This window comes from Eptatretus burgeri, chromosome 10 (genome assembly GCF_056783735.1).
Source record: "Eptatretus burgeri isolate ZD-2024b chromosome 10, Ebu_testis_v1, whole genome shotgun sequence".
In the NCBI taxonomy this organism is placed as follows: domain Eukaryota; kingdom Metazoa; phylum Chordata; class Myxini; order Myxiniformes; family Myxinidae; genus Eptatretus; species Eptatretus burgeri.
The window spans coordinates 87,758,693-87,781,457 of NC_140970.1; the positions used below are offsets into that span (position 1 = coordinate 87,758,693).

The window sequence follows — 22,765 nt, forward strand, 5'->3', positions numbered from 1 at the left end:
ACACAGCATGAATACTGCTCCACACAGCATGTCACAGCATGAATACTGCTCGACACAGCATGACACAGCATGAATACTGCTTGACACAGTGTGACACAACATGAATACTGCTCGACACAACATGAATACTGCTCGACACAACATGAATACTGCGCGACACAACATGAATACTGCGCGACACAACATGAATACTGCGCGACACAGCATGACACAGCATGAATACTGCTCCACACAGCATGTCACAGCATGAATACTGCTCGACACAGCATGACACAGCATGAATACTGCTCGACACAGTGTGACACGGCATGAATACTGCTCGACACAGCATGACACAGCATGAATACTGCTCGACACAGCATGACACAGCATGAATACTGCTCCACACAGCATGTCACAGCATGAATACTGCTCGACACAGCATGACACAGCATGAATACTGCTCGACACAACATGAATACTGCTCGACACAACATGAATACTGCGCGACACAGCATGAATACTGCGCGACACAGCATTAATACTGTGCGACACAGCATGACACAGCATGACTACTGCTCGACACAGCATGACACAGCATGAATACTGCTCGACACAGCATGACACAGCATGAATACTGCTCGACACAACATGAATAGTGCTCGACACAACATGAATACTGCGTGACACAGCATGAATACTGTGTGACACAGCATGACACAGCATGAATACTGCTCGACACAACATGACACAGCATGAATACTGCTCGACACAACGTGACACAACATGAATACTGCTCAACACAGTGTCACACAGCATGAATACTGCTCGACACAGTGTGACACAGCATGAATACTGCTCGACACAGCATGACACAGCATGAATACTGCTTGACACAGCATGACACAACATGAATACTGCTCGACACAGCATGAATACTGCGCGACACAGCATGACACAGCATGAATACTGCTCGACACAGCATGACACAGCATGAATACTGCTCCACACAGCATGTCACAGCATGAATACTGCTCGACACAGCATGACACAGCATGAATACTGCTCGACACAGCGTGACACAGCATGAATACTGCTCGACACAGCATGACACAGCATGAATACTGCTCGACACAGCATGACACAGCATGAATACTGCTCGACACAGCATGACACGGCATGAATACTGCTCCACACAGCATGACACAGCATGAATACTGCTCGACACAGCGTGACACAGCATGAATACTGATCGACACAGCATGACACAGCATGAATACTGCTCCACACAGCATGTCACAGCATGAATACTGCTCAACACAGCATGACACAGCATGAATACTGCTTGACACAGTGTGACACAACATGAATACTGCTCGACACAACATGAATACTGCTCGACACAACATGAATACTGCTCGACACAACATGAATACTGCTCGACACAGCATGAATACTGCTCGACACAGCATGACACAGCATGAATACTGCTCGACACAGCATGACACAGCATGAATACTGCTCGACACAACATGAATACTGCGCGACACAACATGAATACTGCGCGACACAGCATGACACAGCATGAATACTGCTCCACACAGCATGTCACAGCATGAATACTGCTCGACACAGCATGACACAGCATGAATACTGCTCGACACAGTGTGACACAGCATGAATACTGCTCGACACAGCATGACACAGCATGAATACTGCTCGACATAGCATGACACAGCATGAATACTGCTCCACACAGCATGTCACAGCATGAATACTGCTCGACACAGCATGACACAGCATCAATACTGCTCCACACAACATGAATACTGCTCGACACAACATGAATACTGCGTGACACAGCATGAATACTGTGCGACACAGCATGACACAGCATGAATACTGCTCGACACAGAATGACACAACATGAATACTGCTCGACACAACATGAATACTGCTCGACACAACATGAATACTGCGCGACACAGCATGAATACTGTGTGACACAGCATGACACAGCATGAATACTGCTCGACACAACATGACACAGCATGAATACTGCTCGACACAACGTGACACAACATGAATACTGCTCGACACAGTGTCACACAGCATGAATACTGCTCGACAGTGTGACACAGCATGAATACTGCTTGACACAGCATGACACAGCATGACACAACATGAATACTGCGCGACACAACATGAATACTGCTCGACACAGCATGACACAACATGAATACTGCTCGACACAGCATGACACAACATGAATACTGCGCGACACCACATGAATACTGCTCGACACAACATGACACAGCATGAATACTGCTCGACACAACATGAATACTGCGTGACACAGCATGAATACTGCACGCGACACAGCATGAATACTTCTCGACACAGCATGACACAGCATGAATACTGCTCGACACAGCATGACACAGCATGAATACTGCTCGACACAGCATGACACAGCATGAATACTGCTCGACACAGCATGACACAGCATGAATACTGCTCGACACAGCATGAATACTGCTCGACACAGCATGACATAGCATCAATACTGCTCCACACAGCATGACACAGCATGAATACTGCTCCACACAGCATGACACAGCATGAATACTGCTCCACACAGCATGACACAGCATGAATACTGCTCCACACAGCATGACACAGCATGAATACTGCTCCACACAGCATGACACAGCATGAATACTGCTCCACACAGCATGACACAGCATGAATACTGCTCCACACAGCATGACACAGCATGAATACTGCTCCACACAGCATGACACAGCATGAATACTGCTCCACACAGCATGAATACTGCTCCACACAGCATGAATACTGCTCCACACAGCATGACACATCATGAATACTGCTCTACACAGCATGACACATCATGAATACTGCTCTACACAGCATGACACAGCATGAATACTGCTCCACACAGCGTGACACAGCATGAATACTGCTCGACACAACGTGACACAGCATGAATACTGCTCGACACAGTGTCACACAGCATGAATACTGCTCGACACAGTGTCACACAGCATGAATACTGCTCGACACAGTGTCACACAGCATGAATACTGCTCAACACAGCAGTGTCACACAGCATGAATACTGCTCAACACAGCAGTGTCACACAGCATGAATACTGCTCGACACAGCATGACACAACATGAATACTGCTCGACACAGCATGACACAGCATGAATACTGCTCGACACAGCATGAATACTGCTCGACACAACATGAATACTGCTCGACACAACATGAATACTGCTCGACACAGTGTGACACAGCATGAATACTGCTCGACACAGTGTGACACAGCATGAATACTGCGCGACACAACATGAATACTGCTCGACACAGCATGAATACTGCTCGACACAACATGAATACTGCTCGACACAGTGTGACACAGCATGAATACTGCTCGACACAGTGTGACACAGCATGAATACTGCTCGACACAGCATGAATACTGCTCGACACAGCATGAATACTGCTCGACACAGCATGAATACTGCTCGACACAGCATGAATACTGCTCGACACAGCATGAATACTGCTCGACACAGCATGAATACTGCTCGACACAGCATGAATACTGCTCGACACAGTGTGACACAGCATGAATACTGCTCGACACAGTGTGACACAGCATGAATACTGCTCGACACAGCATGACACAACATGAATACTGCTCGACCCAACATGAATACTGCTCGACACAGCATGACAACATGAATACTGCGCGACACAGCATGACAACATGAATACTGCGCGACACAACATGAATACTGCTCGACACAGCATGACACAACATGAATACTGCTCGACACAGCATGACACAACATGAATACTGCGCGACACCACATGAATACTGCTCGACACAACATGACACAGCATGAATACTGCTCGACACAACATGAATACTGTGCGACACAGCATGACACAGCATGAATACTGCTCGACACAACATGAATACTGCGCGACACAGCATGACACAGCATGAATACTGCTCGACACAACATGAATACTGCGCGACACTGTCACACAGCATGAATACTGCTCGACACTGTCACACAGCATGAATACTGCTCGACACAGTGTCACACAGCATGAATACTGCTCGACACAGTGTCACACAGCATGAATACTGCTCGACACAGTGTCACACAGCATGAATACTGCTCGACACTGTCACACAGCATGAATACTGCTCGACACAGTGTCACACAGCATGAATACTGCTCGACACTGTGTGACACAGCATGAATACTGCTCGACACAGTGTGACACAGCATGAATACTGCTCGACACAGCGTGACACAACATGAATACTGCTCGACACAGCATGACACAACATGAATACTGCGCGACACCACATGAATACTGCTCGACACAACATGACACAGCATGAATACTGCTCGACACAACATGAATACTGCGCGACACAGCATGAATACTGCTCGACACAGCATGACACAACATGAATACTGCTCGACACAACATGAATACTGCTCGACACAACATGAATACTGCGCGACACAGCATGACACAGCATGAATACTGCTCGACACAACATGACACAGCATGAATACTGCTCGACACAACATGACACAGCATGAATACTGCTCGACACAACATGACACAGCATGAATACTGCTCGACACAACATGACACAGCATGAATACTGCGCGCGACACAGCATGAATTCTGCTCGACACAGCATGAATACTGCTCGACACAGCATGAATACTGCTCGACACAGCATGAATACTGCTCGACACAGCATGAATACTGCTCGACACAGCATGACACAGCATGAATACTGCTCGACACAGCATGAATACTGCTCGACACAGCATGAATACTGCTCGACACAGCATGACACAGCATGAATACTGCTCGACACAGCATGACACAGCATCAATACTGCTCCACACAGCATGACACAGCATGAATACTGCTCCACACAGCATGACACAGCATCAATACTGCTCCACACAGCATGACACAGCAGGAATACTGCTCCACACAGCATGACACAGCATGAATACTGCTCCACACAGCGTGACACAGCATGAATACTGCTCCACACAGCGTGACACAGCATGAATACTGCTCCACACAGCGTGACACAGCATGAATACTGCTCCACACAGCGTGACACAGCATGAATACTGCTCTACACAGCGTGACACAGCATGAATACTGCTCCACACAGCGTGACACAGCATGAATACTGCTCGACACAACATGAATACTGCTCGACACAGTGTCACACAGCATGAATACTGCTCGACACAGCATGACACAACATGAATGCTGCTCGACACAGTATGACACAGCATGAATACTGCGCGACACAACATGAATACTGCTCGACACAACATGAATACTGCTCGACACAACATGAATACTGCTCGACACAACATGAATACTGCTCGACACAACATGAATACTGCTCGACACAACATGAATACTGCTCGACACAGCATGAATACTGCTCGACACAGCATGAATACTGCTCGACACAGCATGAATACTGATCGACACAGCATGAATACTGCTCGACACAGTGTCACACAGCGTGAATACTGCTCGACACGGCATGAATACTGCGCGACACGGCATGAATACTGCTCGACACAGCATGAATACTGCTCGACACGGGATGAATACTGCTCGACACGGCATGAATACTGCTCGACACGGCATGAATACTGCGCGACACGGCATGAATACTGCTCGACACGGCATGAATACTGCTCGACACGGCATGAATACTGCGCGACACGGCATGAATACTGCGCGACACAGCATGAATACTGCACGACAGTGTCACACAGCGTGAATACTGCTCGACACGGCATGAATACTGCTCGACACGGCATGAATACTGCTCGACACGGCATGAATACTGCTCGACAGTGTCACACAGCGTGAATACTGCTCGACACTGCATGAATACTGCGCGACACGGCATGAATACTGCTCGACACGGCATGAATACTGCGCGACACGGCATGAATACTGCGCGACACGGCATGAATACTGCGCGACACGGCATGAATACTGCGCGACACGGCATGAATACTGCGCGACACGGCATGAATACTGCGCGACACGGCATGAATACTGCGCGACACGGCATGAATACTGCGCGACACGGCATGAATACTGCGCGACACGGCATGAATACTGCGCGACACGGCATGAATACTGCGCGACACGGCATGAATACTGCGCGACACGGCATGAATACTGCGCGACACGGCATGAATACTGCGCGACACGGCATGAATACTGCGCGACACGGCATGAATACTGCGCGACACGGCATGAATACTGCGCGACACGGCATGAATACTGCGCGACACGGCATGAATACTGCGCGACACGGCATGAATACTGCGCGACACGGCATGAATACTGCGCGACACGGCATGAATACTGCGCGACACGGCATGAATACTGCGCGACAGTGTCACACAGCGTGAATACTGCTCGACACGGCATGAATACTGCGCGACAGTGTCACACAGCGTGAATACTGCTCGACACAGCATGAATACTGCGCGACACGGCATGAATACTGCGCGACACGGCATGAATACTGCGCGACACGGCATGAATACTGCGCGACACGGCATGAATACTGCTCGACACGGCATGAATACTGCGCGACACGGCATGAATACTGCTCGACACGGCATGAATACTGCGCGACACGGCATGAATACTGCTCGACAGTGTCACACAGCGTGAATACTGCTCGACACGGCATGAATACTGCTCGACAGTGTCACACAGCGTGAATACTGCTCGACACGGCATGAATACTGCGCGACACGGCATGAATACTGCGCGACACGGCATGAATACTGCGCGACATGGCATGAATACTGCTCGACACGGCATGAATACTGCGCGACATGGCATGAATACTGCTCGACACGGCATGAATACTGCGCGACATGGCATGAATACTGCGCGACATGGCATGAATACTGCGCGACACGGCATGAATACTGCGCGACACGGCATGAATACTGCGCGACACGGCATGAATACTGCGCGACACGGCATGAATACTGCACGACACGGCATGAATACTGCGCGACATGGCATGAATACTGCTCGACACGGCATGAATACTGATCGACATGGCATGAATACTGCGCGACATGGCATGAATACTGCGCGACAGTGTCACACAGCGTGAATACTGCGCGACACGGCATGAATACTGCGCGACACGGCATGAATACTGCGCGACACGGCATGAATACTGCGCGACACGGCATGAATACTGCGCGACACGGCATGAATACTGCACGACACGGCATGAATACTGCGCGCGACACAGCATGAATACTGCGCGACACGGCATGAATACTGCGCGACACGGCATGAATACTGCGCGACACGGCATGAATACTGCGCGACACGGCATGAATACTGCGCGACATGGCATGAATACTGCTCGACACGGCATGAATACTGCGCGACACGGCATGAATACTGCTCGACACGGCATGAATACTGCGCGACACGGCATGAATACTGCGCGACACGGCATGAATACTGCTCGACAGTGTCACACAGCGTGAATACTGCGCGACACGGCATGAATACTGCTCGACACGGCATGAATACTGCGCGACATGGCATGAATACTGCGCGACAGTGTCACACAGCGTGAATACTGCTCGACACGGCATGAATACTGCGCGACACGGCATGAATACTGCGCGACACGGCATGAATACTGCGCGACACGGCATGAATACTGCGCGACACGGCATGAATACTGCGCGACACGGCATGAATACTGCGCGACACGGCATGAATACTGCGCGACACGGCATGAATACTGCGCGACACGGCATGAATACTGCGCGACACGGCATGAATACTGCGCGACACGGCATGAATACTGCGCGACACGGCATGAATACTGCGCGACATGGCATGAATACTGCGCGACAGTGTCACACAGCGTGAATACTGCGCGACACGGCATGAATACTGCGCGACACGGCATGAATACTGCGCGACACGGCATGAATACTGCGCGACACGGCATGAATACTGCGCGACACGGCATGAATACTGCGCGACACGACATGAATACAGCGCGACACGGCATGAATACTGCTCGACACGGCATGAATACTGCGCGACACGGCATGAATACTGCTCGCCACAGCATGAATACTGCACGACACTGCATAAATACTGCTCGACACGGCATGAATACTGCTCGACACGGCATGAATACTGCGCGACACGGCATGAATACTGCTCGACAGTGTCACACAGCGTGAATACTGCTCGACACGGCATGAATACTGCGCGACACGGCATGAATACTGCGCGACACGGCATGAATACTGCTCGACACGGCATGAATACTGCTCGACACGGCATGAATACTGCTCGACACGGCATGAATACTGCGCGACATGGCATGAATACTGCTCGACACGGCATGAATACTGCGCGACACGGCATGAATACTGCTCGACAGTGTCACACAGCGTGAATACTGCTCGACACGGCATGAATACTGCGCGACACGGCATGAATACTGCTCGACACGGCATGAATACTGCGCGACACGGCATGAATACTGCGCGACACGGCATGAATACTGCGCGACACGGCATGAATACTGCGCGACACGGCATGAATACTGCGCGACACGGCATGAATACTGCGCGACACGGCATGAATACTGCGCGACACGGCATGAATACTGCGCGACACGGCATGAATACTGCGCGACACGGCATGAATACTGCGCGACACGGCATGAATACTGCGCGACACGGCATGAATACTGCGCGACACGGCATGAATACTGCGCGACACGGCATGAATACTGCGCGACACGGCATGAATACTGCGCGACACGGCATGAATACTGCGCGACACGGCATGAATACTGCGCGACACGGCATGAATACTGCGCGACACGGCATGAATACTGCGCGACACGGCATGAATACTGCGCGACACGGCATGAATACTGCGCGACACGGCATGAATACTGCGCGACACGGCATGAATACTGCGCGACACGGCATGAATACTGCTCGACACGGCATGAATACTGCGCGACACGGCATGAATACTGCGCGACACGGCATGAATACTGCGCGACACGGCATGAATACTGCGCGACACGGCATGAATACTGCGCGACAGTGTCACACAGCGTGAATACTGCTCGACACGGCATGAATACTGCGCGACAGTGTCACACAGCGTGAATACTGCTCGACACGGCGTGAATACTGCGCGACACGGCATGAATACTGCGCGACACGGCATGAATACTGCGCGACACGGCATGAATACTGCGCGACACGGCATGAATACTGCGCGACACGGCATGAATACTGCGCGACACGGCATGAATACTGCGCGACACGGCATGAATACTGCGCGACAGTGTCACACAGCGTGAATACTGCTCGACACGGCATGAATACTGCGCGACAGTGTCACACAGCGTGAATACTGCTCGACACGGCATGAATACTGCGCGACAGTGTCACACAGCGTGAATACTGCTCGACACAGCGTGAATACTGCGCGACACGGCATGAATACTGCGCGACACGGCATGAATACTGCGCGACATGGCATGAATACTGCGCGACAGTGTCACACAGCGTGAATACTGCGCGACACGGCATGAATACTGCGCGACACGGCATGAATACTGCGCGACACGGCATGAATACTGCGCGACACGGCATGAATACTGCGCGACAGTGTCACACAGCGTGAATACTGCTCGACACGGCATGAATACTGCGCGACAGTGTCACACAGCGTGAATACTGCTCGACACAGCGTGAATACTGCGCGACACGGCATGAATACTGCGCGACACGGCATGAATACTGCGCGACATGGCATGAATACTGCGCGACACGGCATGAATACTGCTCGACACGGCATGAATACTGCTCGACACGGCATGAATACTGCTCGACAGTGTCACACAGCGTGAATACTGCTCGACACGGCATGAATACTGCGCGACACGGCATGAATACTGCGCGACACGGCATGAATACTGCGCGACACGGCATGAATACTGCGCGACACGGCATGAATACTGCGCGACACGGCATGAATACTGCTCGACAGTGTCACACAGCGTGAATACTGCTCGACACGGCATGAATACTGCGCGACATGGCATGAATACTGCGCGACAGTGTCACACAGCGTGAATACTGCTCGACACGGCATGAATACTGCGCGACACGGCATGAATACTGCGCGACAGTGTCACACAGCGTGAATACTGCTCGACACGGCATGAATACTGCGCGACACGGCATGAATACTGCGCGACATGGCATGAATACTGCTCGACACGGCATGAATACTGCGCGACATGGCATGAATACTGCTCGACACGGCATGAATACTGCGCGACATGGCATGAATACTGCTCGACACGGCATGAATACTGCGCGACACGGCATGAATACTGCTCGACACGGCATGAATACTGCGCGACATGGCATGAATACTGCGCGACAGTGTCACACAGCGTGAATACTGCTCGACACGGCATGAATACTGCGCGACACGGCATGAATACTGCGCGACACGGCATGAATACTGCGCGACAGTGTCACACAGCGTGAATACTGCTCGACACGGCATGAATACTGCGCGACACGGCATGAATACTGCGCGACACGGCATGAATACTGCGCGACACGGCATGAATACTGCGCGACACGGCATGAATACTGCGCGACACGGCATGAATACTGCGCGACACGGCATGAATACTGCGCGACACGGCATGAATACTGCGCGACACGGCATGAATACTGCGCGACACGGCATGAATACTGCGCGACACGGCATGAATACTGCGCGACACGGCATGAATACTGCGCGACACGGCATGAATACTGCGCGACACGGCATGAATACTGCGCGACACGGCATGAATACTGCGCGACACGGCATGAATACTGCGCGACACGGCATGAATACTGCGCGACACGGCATGAATACTGCGCGACACGGCATGAATACTGCGCGACACGGCATGAATACTGCGCGACACGGCATGAATACTGCGCGACACGGCATGAATACTGCGCGACACGGCATGAATACTGCGCGACACGGCATGAATACTGCGCGACACGGCATGAATACTGCGCGACACGGCATGAATACTGCGCGACATGGCATGAATACTGCGCGACAGTGTCACACAGCGTGAATACTGCTCGACACGGCATGAATACTGCGCGACACGGCATGAATACTGCGCGACATGGCATGAATACTGCGCGACACGGCATGAATACTGCTCGACACGGCATGAATACTGCGCGACATGGCATGAATACTGCGCGACAGTGTCACACAGCGTGAATACTGCTCGACACGGCATGAATACTGCGCGACAGTGTCACACAGCGTGAATACTGCGCGACACGGCATGAATACTGCTCGACAGTGTCACACAGCGTGAATACTGCTCGACACGGCATGAATACTGCGCGTCACGGCACGGCGCGGCATGAACAAGGCACGACGCGGCATGAGCATGGCACGACACGGCACGACGCAGCATGAACGCGGCACTAACGCGGCACTAACGCAGGACGACACAGCCTGAATACGACACGACCACAAACACAAATGGCGTCCAGGGAAATCGATGAAGCGGGACGTTCCAGTAACATACAGTGTCATTAGAAAGTCTGCACTCCCTTTTAAATTTTCACCTTCTATTGTCTTGTAGCCTGGAATTAAATGTCATTCAATCAGACTTTTCCCACCGTTATTTACCCATCGTAACCCACAACTTCCAAGTGAAAAACGAATTCTTCAAATTTCAGAAAATTAATTAAAAATACAAAACTGGAATATCTTGGCCACCGCCCTGACAAAACTGGAATAAGTGTCCACCCTCCTCAATTAATAATTGGTGGAAGCATCTTTGACAGAAATTACAGCTGTAAGTCTGTTGGAATAGGTCGGTCTCTTCCAACTTTGCACACCTTGATCGGGCAATATTTGCCCATTCTTCTGGACAAAACTGTTCAAGCCTAGTCAAGTTGCGTGGGGGAGTGCTGATGGACAGCAATCTTTGTCAAGCCACAGATTTTTGATTGGGTTTAGGTCCGGGCTCTAACTGGGCCACTTTATCACAATTATTTTTTTGTTCCTTAGCCACTCCGGTGGAGCTTTGGCTGTGTGCTTCAGGTCGTCATGCTGAAAGGTGAACTTCCGTCCCAATTTCAGCTTTCTTGCAGAGGGCAGCAAGTTTTTAAGGAAGATTTTTCTCTATTTTGCTCCATCCATTTTCCCTTCTATCCGAACAAGTGCCCCAGTCCCTGCTGATGAGAAACATCCACATATCATGATGCTGCCACCACCATGCTTCACAGTAGGGATGGTGTTCTTTAGGTGATGTGCTGTGTTGGGTTTGTACCTAACGTAACGTTTTGCATTTGGGCCAAAAAGTTCCATCTTGATTTCGACAAACCACAAAACTTTTTGCCGCATGGCTTCAGAATCTTCAGAGTGGTTTTTTGCATACCTCAAACAGGACTCAAGGTGGGCTTCTTGCCACCCTACCGTACAGACCAGACTTGTGGAGTGCTTGGGATATTGTTGTCACATGCACACAGTGACCAGTCTTTGCGATAAAGCCATGTAGTCGAACACTTTAAAGTTATATGAAATGTACACATCCATTTTCGTTTACTCAACATCACCTCTGAGTGTTTATGTACATTTTAAAAATTAAAACTGCGTGTTGAAACCTGAATAAGGTACGTTTCCATTACAAGGAAAATACTCATGATTAATTATGGGAAGAGTTGGGATGAGAGTCTGGAAGGAGGGTGTAGGGTGGGAGGAGGCAGGGGAAGTGGTGGGAGGAGGGACGTGGTATATAAATATGCAAGTTCAATATAAATAAAATAAAGATTGTAAACGTGGTATAAATAAATTTCGGAATTTATTGCCATTAACGCAGTATCTATGACAACACTCAATCTAACACGTTACATGAGTTATCCGTGCCTGTTGCACGTGTCCTTTGTGACGTCCTTAAAAAGACCACGTTTCCTATTTGGAATGATTTTCAATTTTGTTTGAAGAAGCAGGCACAGAGTAAAAAAAACATTATCTCACTTTTCTCTGTGTATGTGCGTTCGGGACGAATTCAGAGATATAGTGCTGTCAAACAGCAGGTTTGTTTTGCGATTGATGTTCAAAATATAACATTCAATTTAAATGGAGTTGTTCCTTGATCATAAACTGGTGTTTGTACACGGATGGACAGACGGACGTGAACCAATTGCTTAACCCTGCTTCTCGTGTGTGGGGTAAATATGAGAACATTGTGGAATGCCGTCATTGAACAAACATGTTGTAGCTAAATTGAAGTGTCCTTTATATAAATCTCTCACCAGCCTTGTGGTGGTGCGGCGGAGCCCGATTTGTGTACCGTCGCACCAACATGCAATATACATGTTCTATCCTGTTGCTGCCAAATCAAATATGTCTGATGTCGTTCTGCTGTGTCCTGGTGCACAGTGTCCAGATGGGTGAATCTCCATCCGTGCATGTTGCTGCGCAAATGTTCAATCAGCACTGCTACTCTCACCGCGAGGAAATGGTGGCGGGTATGATCGTGGCCGGATGGGACTGCCGTGGGAAAGGCCAGGTATGGGCCAGACGTGCATTTCTTGCTGCATTTCCAGCTACAGCACTGAGGATTAAATAATCGGTTATTCATTTGCAGATGTGAGTTTGTGCCAAATTAAACATATCTGGTTTAAAACTGGAATTGCACATGAAGTGGTGTTGCATCGGAATGCACAAACATCCTTAATAGTGGACTGCAATATCTTTGCTTCTACTCACTTCTTAGACAATCGACGAGGAAGAGATTGGGACCATACTCTGTGCAGAGTGTTGGTTCTGTTTAAGCAGTCTCCTTGGCTATTGGGCACAATTCTGGATGGGTCGCCACTCCGCCACAGTATACCAGCATGCTGGCACTCATTTTGCCGACCTCGGAAGGATGACAGGTCGAGTTAACCCCACCTGGTATTAATTCAACAGCTGAGCGGGATTTGAACTCGGGACCCGAGGATCCAAAGCCCACCACCCTAACTATTAAGCCAACACCAGGAATTTGTACTATAGAAGCATCTTCTAATTCTTCATGGTCTTTGTACAATTGGAAAAAGGACCATGTTATATATAATATATATATATATATATATATATATATATATATATATATAATATTATATATATATATATATTTTAAATGTACTGTATACATAGTCGAGGCTCATGGAAGAGCTAGTACACTGAACGAATCAGGACACAAAAGGAACAGTGGGGGGGGGGGGGAGATAGAGAGAGAGAGAGATATTCTGTGGAAGAATTCTCAGGCGAAGTTAACATCAGGGGCAGTCGATTATGGGAGACCAGTCCCGAAGAGCGATGGCTGCTTTTTGTAGTTCCTGCCAATCTGCCTGAATGAACTACCAGCCTTACTGAGTTGAGAAGAGCCAGAGATATGTTGACTTCTTCAATCATACAATCAGATGAACCATTTGGACCAGAGGAAGAGCAGAATACATTTGCAGGGTAGTTAGTCATCATCAAATCCAGAAGGGAGGATGATTTGCCATTGGGAGAAATCTGGGTGGGAAAGTTCACAGAGTCAGTCCCACGGAGTCACAGAAGTCCTTTGCTGAAGGAGTCAAAGAGAGTCACAGAAGTCCTTTTTTCAGGAACAAAGGTGAAATAACAAAGCTCAACAGTGTACGAAAAGAAAACCTTAATCTGACCTCTATCTTGTAATCATGTAGAAAAGTGGAGTTGTTTGGTGCACTGATGGAATTCCTGTGACACGCAGTAATCTTTTGGTCCTGAACTGAACCGGCTCCAAAGTTCTTTGCGGAATGAAGTTCTACACTTTCCGGCAGTAATGCAGCAAGCAAGCCAAATTTGGTACCTGTGTAGGTAATCCGAGTGACAATTCCATTTTGAGCGAGCTGGTGCAATTGGCCATTTCATGGAGAGTTAGATCTGCACCACTGAACAGTCTCGAGGAGGAAATACTGTGGCTGAATTAAAGGGAACATGGAGATGTGAAGACATGTGAAACATTGTCCCTCAGAGGAAGCTGGGATGCATTGTGACTTTCCATCTCAAAGCTCATTTTTGTGCCCTTGTGTTCTCACGTGCAGGTATACTACGTTCCAGTGGGTGGCATGGTGCTGCGGCAAGCTGTGGCTATCGGTGGCTCTGGGAGCACCTACATCACTGGCTTTGTGGATTCTGCCTACAAGCCGGGCATGGACAAGGATGAGTGCTTGGAATTTACTGTTCGAGGTGAGTCTTTTTTAAATATCCAGGTTTGTTCATTCTTTTTCTGAGTTAGGCTCCGACATCAGGCTCTTAAGCGATCAAAATTGCTCTATACCCAAGCAACCACAGGTCGCATTATTCCTTTCGAACCCCTCACGTTCTCACCTTCCCAAAGTCCAGACTTGCATTAATTAGTCCCTTTACTCGCCAGATTGTGGAATTGTCTCCACGTGTCCAATTTGTCATCCTTCTCACTTCACACACTCTGCGAATTACTCGCCGCACACTTTGTTTTAACGTAAAGTAGGCCATTGACTCATGACATGCTTCTTTTAATGTCAGGTCGGCTATTTACTCGCCACACACTTGTTTCAATGCAAGGTAGGCCATGATTTACTCGCCAAACACGTTTTAATGCGACATATGCCATTCACTCACCACACACTTGTTTTAATATCACGTAAGCCTTTTGCTTGCCACACATGGCCCGGCACTCCTAGGTATTTTCCAGGACTGCCACACTGCTGTCAGCATCCATGTGCGACATTTTATTACCACCCCTTCCCCCTCTCCACCCCTCACGGCCTTGAGTGTCCTTCATTCGTGGCCTGCAACCAGTCATTGGTGCGGCACATCGTCCCCACTGTGGCCTTGTCACGCTAGCAGAGTGGTGCCACCAGCACCTTCTGAACCAACGGTGTGCCGCCTTGCAGGCTGCCAATGGTATTGTGTCCTCCAGAGCCTCGTTATGGCCAATGTCATGCCAGACCTACTGTCCTCAGAGCATAAGACGTGATGATGATTATCAAATCACACACGGAATGCAGCCAAAGCCAGCGTGACCCCTCACCTTACCTTGCTTGCTTGGGCCTTGCCTGATTATAGACAACATGTATGAATTACACTTTTGTAGCTGGGCTCCACAACAAACTGTACAATATGGTCTCTGGTTACAGAAAATGATCTCGCCATTGCGAGCTCATGGACCAAGCTAACTTAGCTAGTACATCCCCCCTCCAACGTAACGTGCGGGGTGGAAGAGGAGGGAGGGGTGCAAAAAGGTAAATTTGATAGACTCGTTTATCCTGTCATTTTATGCCAGTGTCTTCTTGTATCGGCTTCATTGTCCTACCAAAGTATTTACCCCCTTCCAACAATTCTACATTTAGATGAATTGTGCAGAAACAATTTTTCCAAATTAACTTTTTTTTATTCATAACTGAAGGGATCAAACAGAACACTGTTATAACTGGAGGAGGTTATATGTCAGCAATACATGGAAAAAAAAAACATGTACAAATGAAAATTCACTGGTTGTAAAAGTATTCAGCCCCTTCAGTCAGTACTTGGTGGAAGAACCTTTTGCAATAATGACTGCTATGAGTCTTTGCGGGTAGGTCTCCACCAGATTTTCACAGTGAGATGGTGAAATGTTTGCCCATTGTTCACGTGAAAATTGCTCGAGTTCTGCCAAATTTCAGATTCATGGCTGACTCAAGGTTTTCATCAAGGATTCTCCTGTACTGGGCACCATCCATTGTCCCTCCTATCATGACAAGCTCACCAGTCCCTGCTGATGAAAAGCAGCCCCATAACATGATGCTGCTACCACCGTGCTTGACAGTTGGGATGGTATTAACTGGGTGATGTGCAGTGTTAGGCTTGTGTCAGATGTAACGTTTTGAATTTAGACAAAAAGTTAAATTCTTGTCTCGTCTGACCACAAACTTTTCTCCACATAACTGCAGTATAATTAAGGTGATTTGTCACAAACTCCATCCGAGCTTTTCGATGCATCTTTTCCAGTAATGGCTTCTTTCTTGCCACTGTCCGTAGAGGCCAGCTTTGTGAAGGGAACAGGATATTGTTGATTGATAAACAATGACCCCAATCAGATACACAGAGCCTTGCTGATCTTTGAAAGTCATTGTAGGATTTACAGTGACATCCCGAAACAGTTTCCTGCTTGCCCGGCTGCTGAGTTTGGATGGACGACCTGATTTAGGGAGAATCTGGGTGGTATGATACGTCTTCCACTTCCTAATGATGGATTTCACCGTATTCAAAGGGATAATGAGTGACATTGAAATCTTCTTATAACCCTCTCCTGAATGGTGCTTCTCCACCATTTTATGTCTGAATTCTTTGGAAAACTCCTTGGTCTTCATATTTGCCTTGTTGGTTGACTAACTGAGTAATAACTTAAAGTTCCTTAGATAAGTGGGGGAGCTTATTTTTTAAAGTTTAACCACTGATTACATACAGGTAAAAACTAGTACACTTATTTTGTAACCTTTCAAACAAATAATTTGCTCCTCCAGTGATTTGGGGTTAATTAGGCAAAGGGTTTGAATATTTATGTAACTGAGAATCATCTGATTTTCTTTGTTCATCCTTATTCACATTTCATCTGCTTTTATAGCTTTATCACTTTGGAGTCGTTTAAGACTCAATATATTAAGTTTGATAGAAGACTATATATTTAGTGAAGACTTGCAAAAACACCGTTTAGGGCTCGTGTACAACCGTAGAAAGGGCTGTCGTAGCCAGTCTGCGTGTGGCGTGTGAGAAATGGCTGAAGTCCAGAATGTAAAGTGGGAAAGAACATATACGTAAACTAAGTCACAGCACATATAAATACAGCCTTTTCTTAAGAGCTAAAAAGAATACTATGAGACATAAGTTTAATCCTCTGTGTTGGTGCTTCATTCTCACCTGGGGCTCACAACCATCACAATATATAACTTTCCTTGCCTCTGCTGTCCCTTTACAATTTATTTTCATGTCATCAGTGGTGTTGGACATCTTGTATGCATACTGCTCACTGCCATCGGTGTCTTTCCTTTTCTTTCCTCACATAATTGGATTTATTCGAATAAGCATCTCCTCCGTTGGAGCTGGGAGAATAACTCGGAGGGTATTGTTCTCACCTTTGAGCTGTCTCGTCTTGGTTTGATTATTGACCCAACGATGAACTTGTAAAAATGTAGTTGCTAATTCCCGCACAAAATTAGCGTTCTGTGTTGGTGGCGCAAGCGAATAAAATGCTTGAGTTATCGGTCATGAAGGATCACAAGGTGGATATCTGGATATAATGGAAAGTATGTATGTATGTATATGTGTATGTATGTGTATATATATATATATATATATATATATATATATATATATATATATATATATATATATATATATATTGTTGTGGTTACCAGATTCGCAAACCATCATTCAGGTCCCTTAGGTGAGGTATCTCGGTAAGTGCATGTGTAGTTAGGCCCAAACCCGTTGTCTAGTGGGAATACATGTCATTTATGCGAGCTGCGACTCTTCAGGATAGCCGTTTTTCTTTTACTATCTTTATTTTGGACCAACCGCCATGATTACCACCACAACCACAACATCAACCACCAACCACAACGCCGCTTCACCACAACCGCCACGACCTTCATGTCACACCTCGCAACCGTAGCATCGCCACCGTTCTTGCCCCGCTGTGGGTACCGGTGTTGGACTCGTGCAGGGCGCACGTTGAACAGCGTGTACAAAATCACGGATTTTGTGCTTCAAAAACGGATCAAAAACGACACACGCCCACTTTTTGCCGTCCAATCGGTGAGCGAGGGGCGATTTGGCCCCGCCTCCAGGACGATCGATATATGCAAATTTGTGGATCAAAAAGCCTTCACGCCCACTTTTTCTCGGGCCAATGGGGAGCGAGGTGAAAGGTCAAAGGGAGGGGGTCAAAGGCGAAGCTACGGGGGGATAAAAGGACCGTGTTCGTCAGTCAGAGCGGTGTGGAAGTCTGGAGCCCAAAGCCTGCAGTAGCTGGAGAAGCTGAAGAGAGTCGAACGAGGAGAGCCCAAAGAAGAGTCCAGGGTGGAGAGTCCAGAGGCGGAGAGGCGGCAGCGGCGAAGGCAGACGAGGGGGTGCTCGCGACGGTGCCGGGAGCTGCACGCCCGAGGAAGGCCGGCAGCGCGACCTGGCCGAGGTGGAGACGCACACCAGGGATAATAAAGATCCTCTATACCCCGAGCATCAGCAACCCCCTCCTGTTTCCCCCCACGCTGAGATAGTGCGACAAAGGGGGCCCCTTTCCCACCCCCTGCCAGACACTGTCCACGAGGCCCGCGGAGTGAGGTGCCATCGCCGCTCCGCGTCTCATCACCAGACGGGTAGGCGCGACCCGGTCTCGGCCTCAGGCCCGCCTCATCCTTGAGGGTATTCTTTTCCTTGGTTTTGGGTATGTGTTGTCGGCGCCGTCTGTGAAGTAGAATTGTATAAGTGTTGCCGTGTGCTCGGTAGTCGGTATTAGCTCTGCATTGTCTTCGCTTTTACATTTGCTTTTTGTGTAAATGGAATTGTGTTTTCTTTTTTTTGTGTGCTTTTGGTGGAATTGAATGTGTGCTTCCCGTGTGCCGCGAATAAATGTGCTTTATTGTTGAACTGTTCTCCCGCTTCGCTTCGTCTTTTTCTCCCATTGAATCCTCATCTTGCTTCACGTAAAGGGTTGGTAGTGGGCTGAATACGCCCGATAATTAATCGAACCGTCGAGGTCGACGATAACACCGCTCGGTTATTCTGATAGTACGGAACGGGTCGCTTAAGTGGCCCGTGTCCGAAGTCGACCTGCGGCGAGGTGCGATCGCCCGGTCTACCCTCCGCGTGGGTACTTAGGTAGGTCGAATTTGGCGAGCAACCCTATCCCACGCGGGGGCTGATTGGCTCGATCGCGGTGAGACCGAAAGGTCCACCCGTGACTGGTTCCCGGCGTTAGTCCGAGAGGGTCACGACTGGATTGTCCGTCCGGTGGGCGACGTGCCGCGATTCGAGTTACGTGGCCGTCAGCACGCCGGCGGGCGCGAAGACCGCAACAATATATATATATATATATATATATATATATATATATATATATATATATATATATATATATATATATATATATATATATATATATATATATATATATATATATATATATATATATATATATATATATATATATACCACTTCCCATTTCCCAGAGCTTTTGCTATGATGAAGGGTAAAGCTCAAAACATCAGCACCCTGTGATCCTTCGCAGTGTAGAACTCAACTATTTTACTCTAATGTTTTTATCAAACTACTTGAAATACCTCTTTCAATCCTGACAAATCTCGCTCTCTATCCCTCGGAAAGGAGCATCTGGCAGACACTCACATTTACTTTCTAAACAATTCAATCCTTTTGAAGTTCAGCATTCAAACTCTTGGGTTTCACGATCAGCCACGATCTTTCTTGGGCAAAGCACATTTCAAAGTTGGCTTCCAAAGCCAGCCGCCGACTAGACATCCTCCATCGTACAACGTCCTTCCTTGGAATACCTGAACTCCCATCCACCTTCAAGGCCTTCATCTGCAGCTTAATGGAGTACTGCTCTCCCCTCTGGGCTAGTTCCACTGCCTCACACCTTGCTCAACTTGACACCACAGAAACCGAGGCCTTCAAGATTATTGGAATCTCCTGCGTTGAAGCCGAGTCTCTGGGCCAAGAACTTTCCCACTGCAGAGGGGTCGGTGATCTCTGTCTACGACAACTTCCTTTCTGGTCTTGCACCCTCTACTCTTTCCATGCTTTGTCCTCTCCCGGTAGCTGCAGGGAGTATGTGGTCCACTAACAATCCCCTTCTGGTGAAAGTACCTCAATCTACGATCACAGCTCACCTCCAATCCTTCGTTCCTCTTTTCTCCTGCCTGTGTAACCAACTTCTGCACTCTCAATCTCATTCATTCCTGCAAGTCTTCAAAACAGCTGTTCAGCACCATCTCAAAGCCTGGTGTTGGCTTAGCGGTTAGGGTGGCTGGCTTGGGATGTTAGGGTCCTCAGTTTGAGCCCTGTTAGCCACTGAGTTAACATGAGATGAGGTTGACTCCGCCTGTCATTCTTCCGAGGAGGGCGAAATGAGTACCAATGTACTGGTACAGGGGCACAGCATCAGCGGCATTGTCACGCCAAAGCAAAATGATAGCTGCCTGGCAGTCAAGCTGCCATACGCAAGACGACGACGACCACCATCTCAGACCATCGCCCATCCAAAGCCATGATATTATCTCACCCCATCAACTCCCTCACCCAAACCCCAAGCCCACCTCCTTCCAAATTTACAGTTTTTACTTCCTGAGAGTTTGCTTCTGTGTCCATCTTGTCCACCACCACGAGTTTTCCCCTACCCCTCATTCCTCCCCACACCCATTATTTCTCGAAGTATCCCTCGATTTTTGTCCTTCAAACCAACTGTTGGTGTTTCCCCTCCATCTTTACTGTTATTTCAGCATCCTGATCAAATCAGTTCTCGCTCTTCCATGAGCCTCGACTCTGTATACAAAAAAAAATCCAACTGTAACCTGTCATTCCACTGCTCTTCAAGTGGATGATGCAATGAGTCAGCCATCTTTCAGAGGGATCACAGCTCAGCCAGTTGTGTCGGCTGCTTACTTTAACTTAGGCACATTAGAAACTACATGGAACCTTTGAAATTCAACCAATGTGTGCTTCTGCCCTGGCTCAAGTTTACATTCCTGCCCTGGTTGAGGACTACTTTGACAGAACTCTGCCTTGGAATAGTGTGACCGGTCCAGTGTTGCTCAGTTGCGGAAATATTGACGATCGGGGGTGAGCGCCCGGATGTACACAAAGGATATGGGAATAACTAGATGCCCCTCCATTCACTTTGCACATGAGTAAATAAATAAATAAATAAATAAATACCTCAGGAAGCAGAATAAAAAGTCATTAAAGATTATGCTCAGTGGAATTATCATGTTTGTTTCTCATCCCCTAAAGGACTCACGGTTGCAATGGGCAGGGATTGCATGTCGGGTGGTGCAGCACGTTTGGCGATCATCACCGAGGAAGGTGTCCAGCGAATTGACCGACTTGAGCACGACCTCCCCAAGTTATACTCAGGTTGCCACGACACCATCTGAGCGAGGTTCCAACACTCATTCTAATGTGGACCACAGATAACATCGCAAACATTGCAATATTTTGCTAAAAAGGCCAAGCACATCGGTGTACGAATTTTCACTTCACATGACAAATGAGCCTTTGAAATAAATCTTTCACACTGGCTCGCAACTTTATGGTTTCTTCTAATGCAAGGGGGTGTGAACCTCTTTACAAAATCGACATTTTCAAATTTCATTTCAGACTTGGAAGCTGGACACAGATAAAAGTCAAGGAAGTTCAACGAGTTAACCAAATTGGTAAACACTTGCAAATTCAATTTGCCTAATACCCTTTGTTTGTTCTCTTAGCTTGACATTTTGAACTCGTTCATACAATCTTTGCTCAAATATTTACAAGTTTTGCAATTATT

General features: G+C 48.1%; 1 protein-coding gene across 2 annotated transcripts in view; it reads left to right on the forward strand.

Annotated features, from left to right (window-relative positions):
- The window catches only part of LOC147019035 (proteasome subunit beta type-6-like), a 35,200-nt gene extending 12,676 nt beyond the window's left edge, over window positions 1-22,524 (forward strand). The window contains exons 4-6 of one of the 2 annotated variants that reach the window (XM_085899215.1): window positions 13,615-13,744; window positions 15,288-15,432; window positions 22,231-22,524. In XM_085899215.1, the coding sequence (XP_085755341.1) occupies window positions 13,615-13,744; window positions 15,288-15,432; window positions 22,231-22,373 (418 nt within the window). In that variant the 3' untranslated portion in view covers window positions 22,374-22,524. The remainder of the gene's footprint in view (window positions 1-13,614; window positions 13,745-15,287; window positions 15,433-22,230) is intronic. The other variant, XM_085899216.1, reaches the window with a different exon arrangement.
- Window positions 22,525-22,765: the final 241 nt, after the last annotated feature.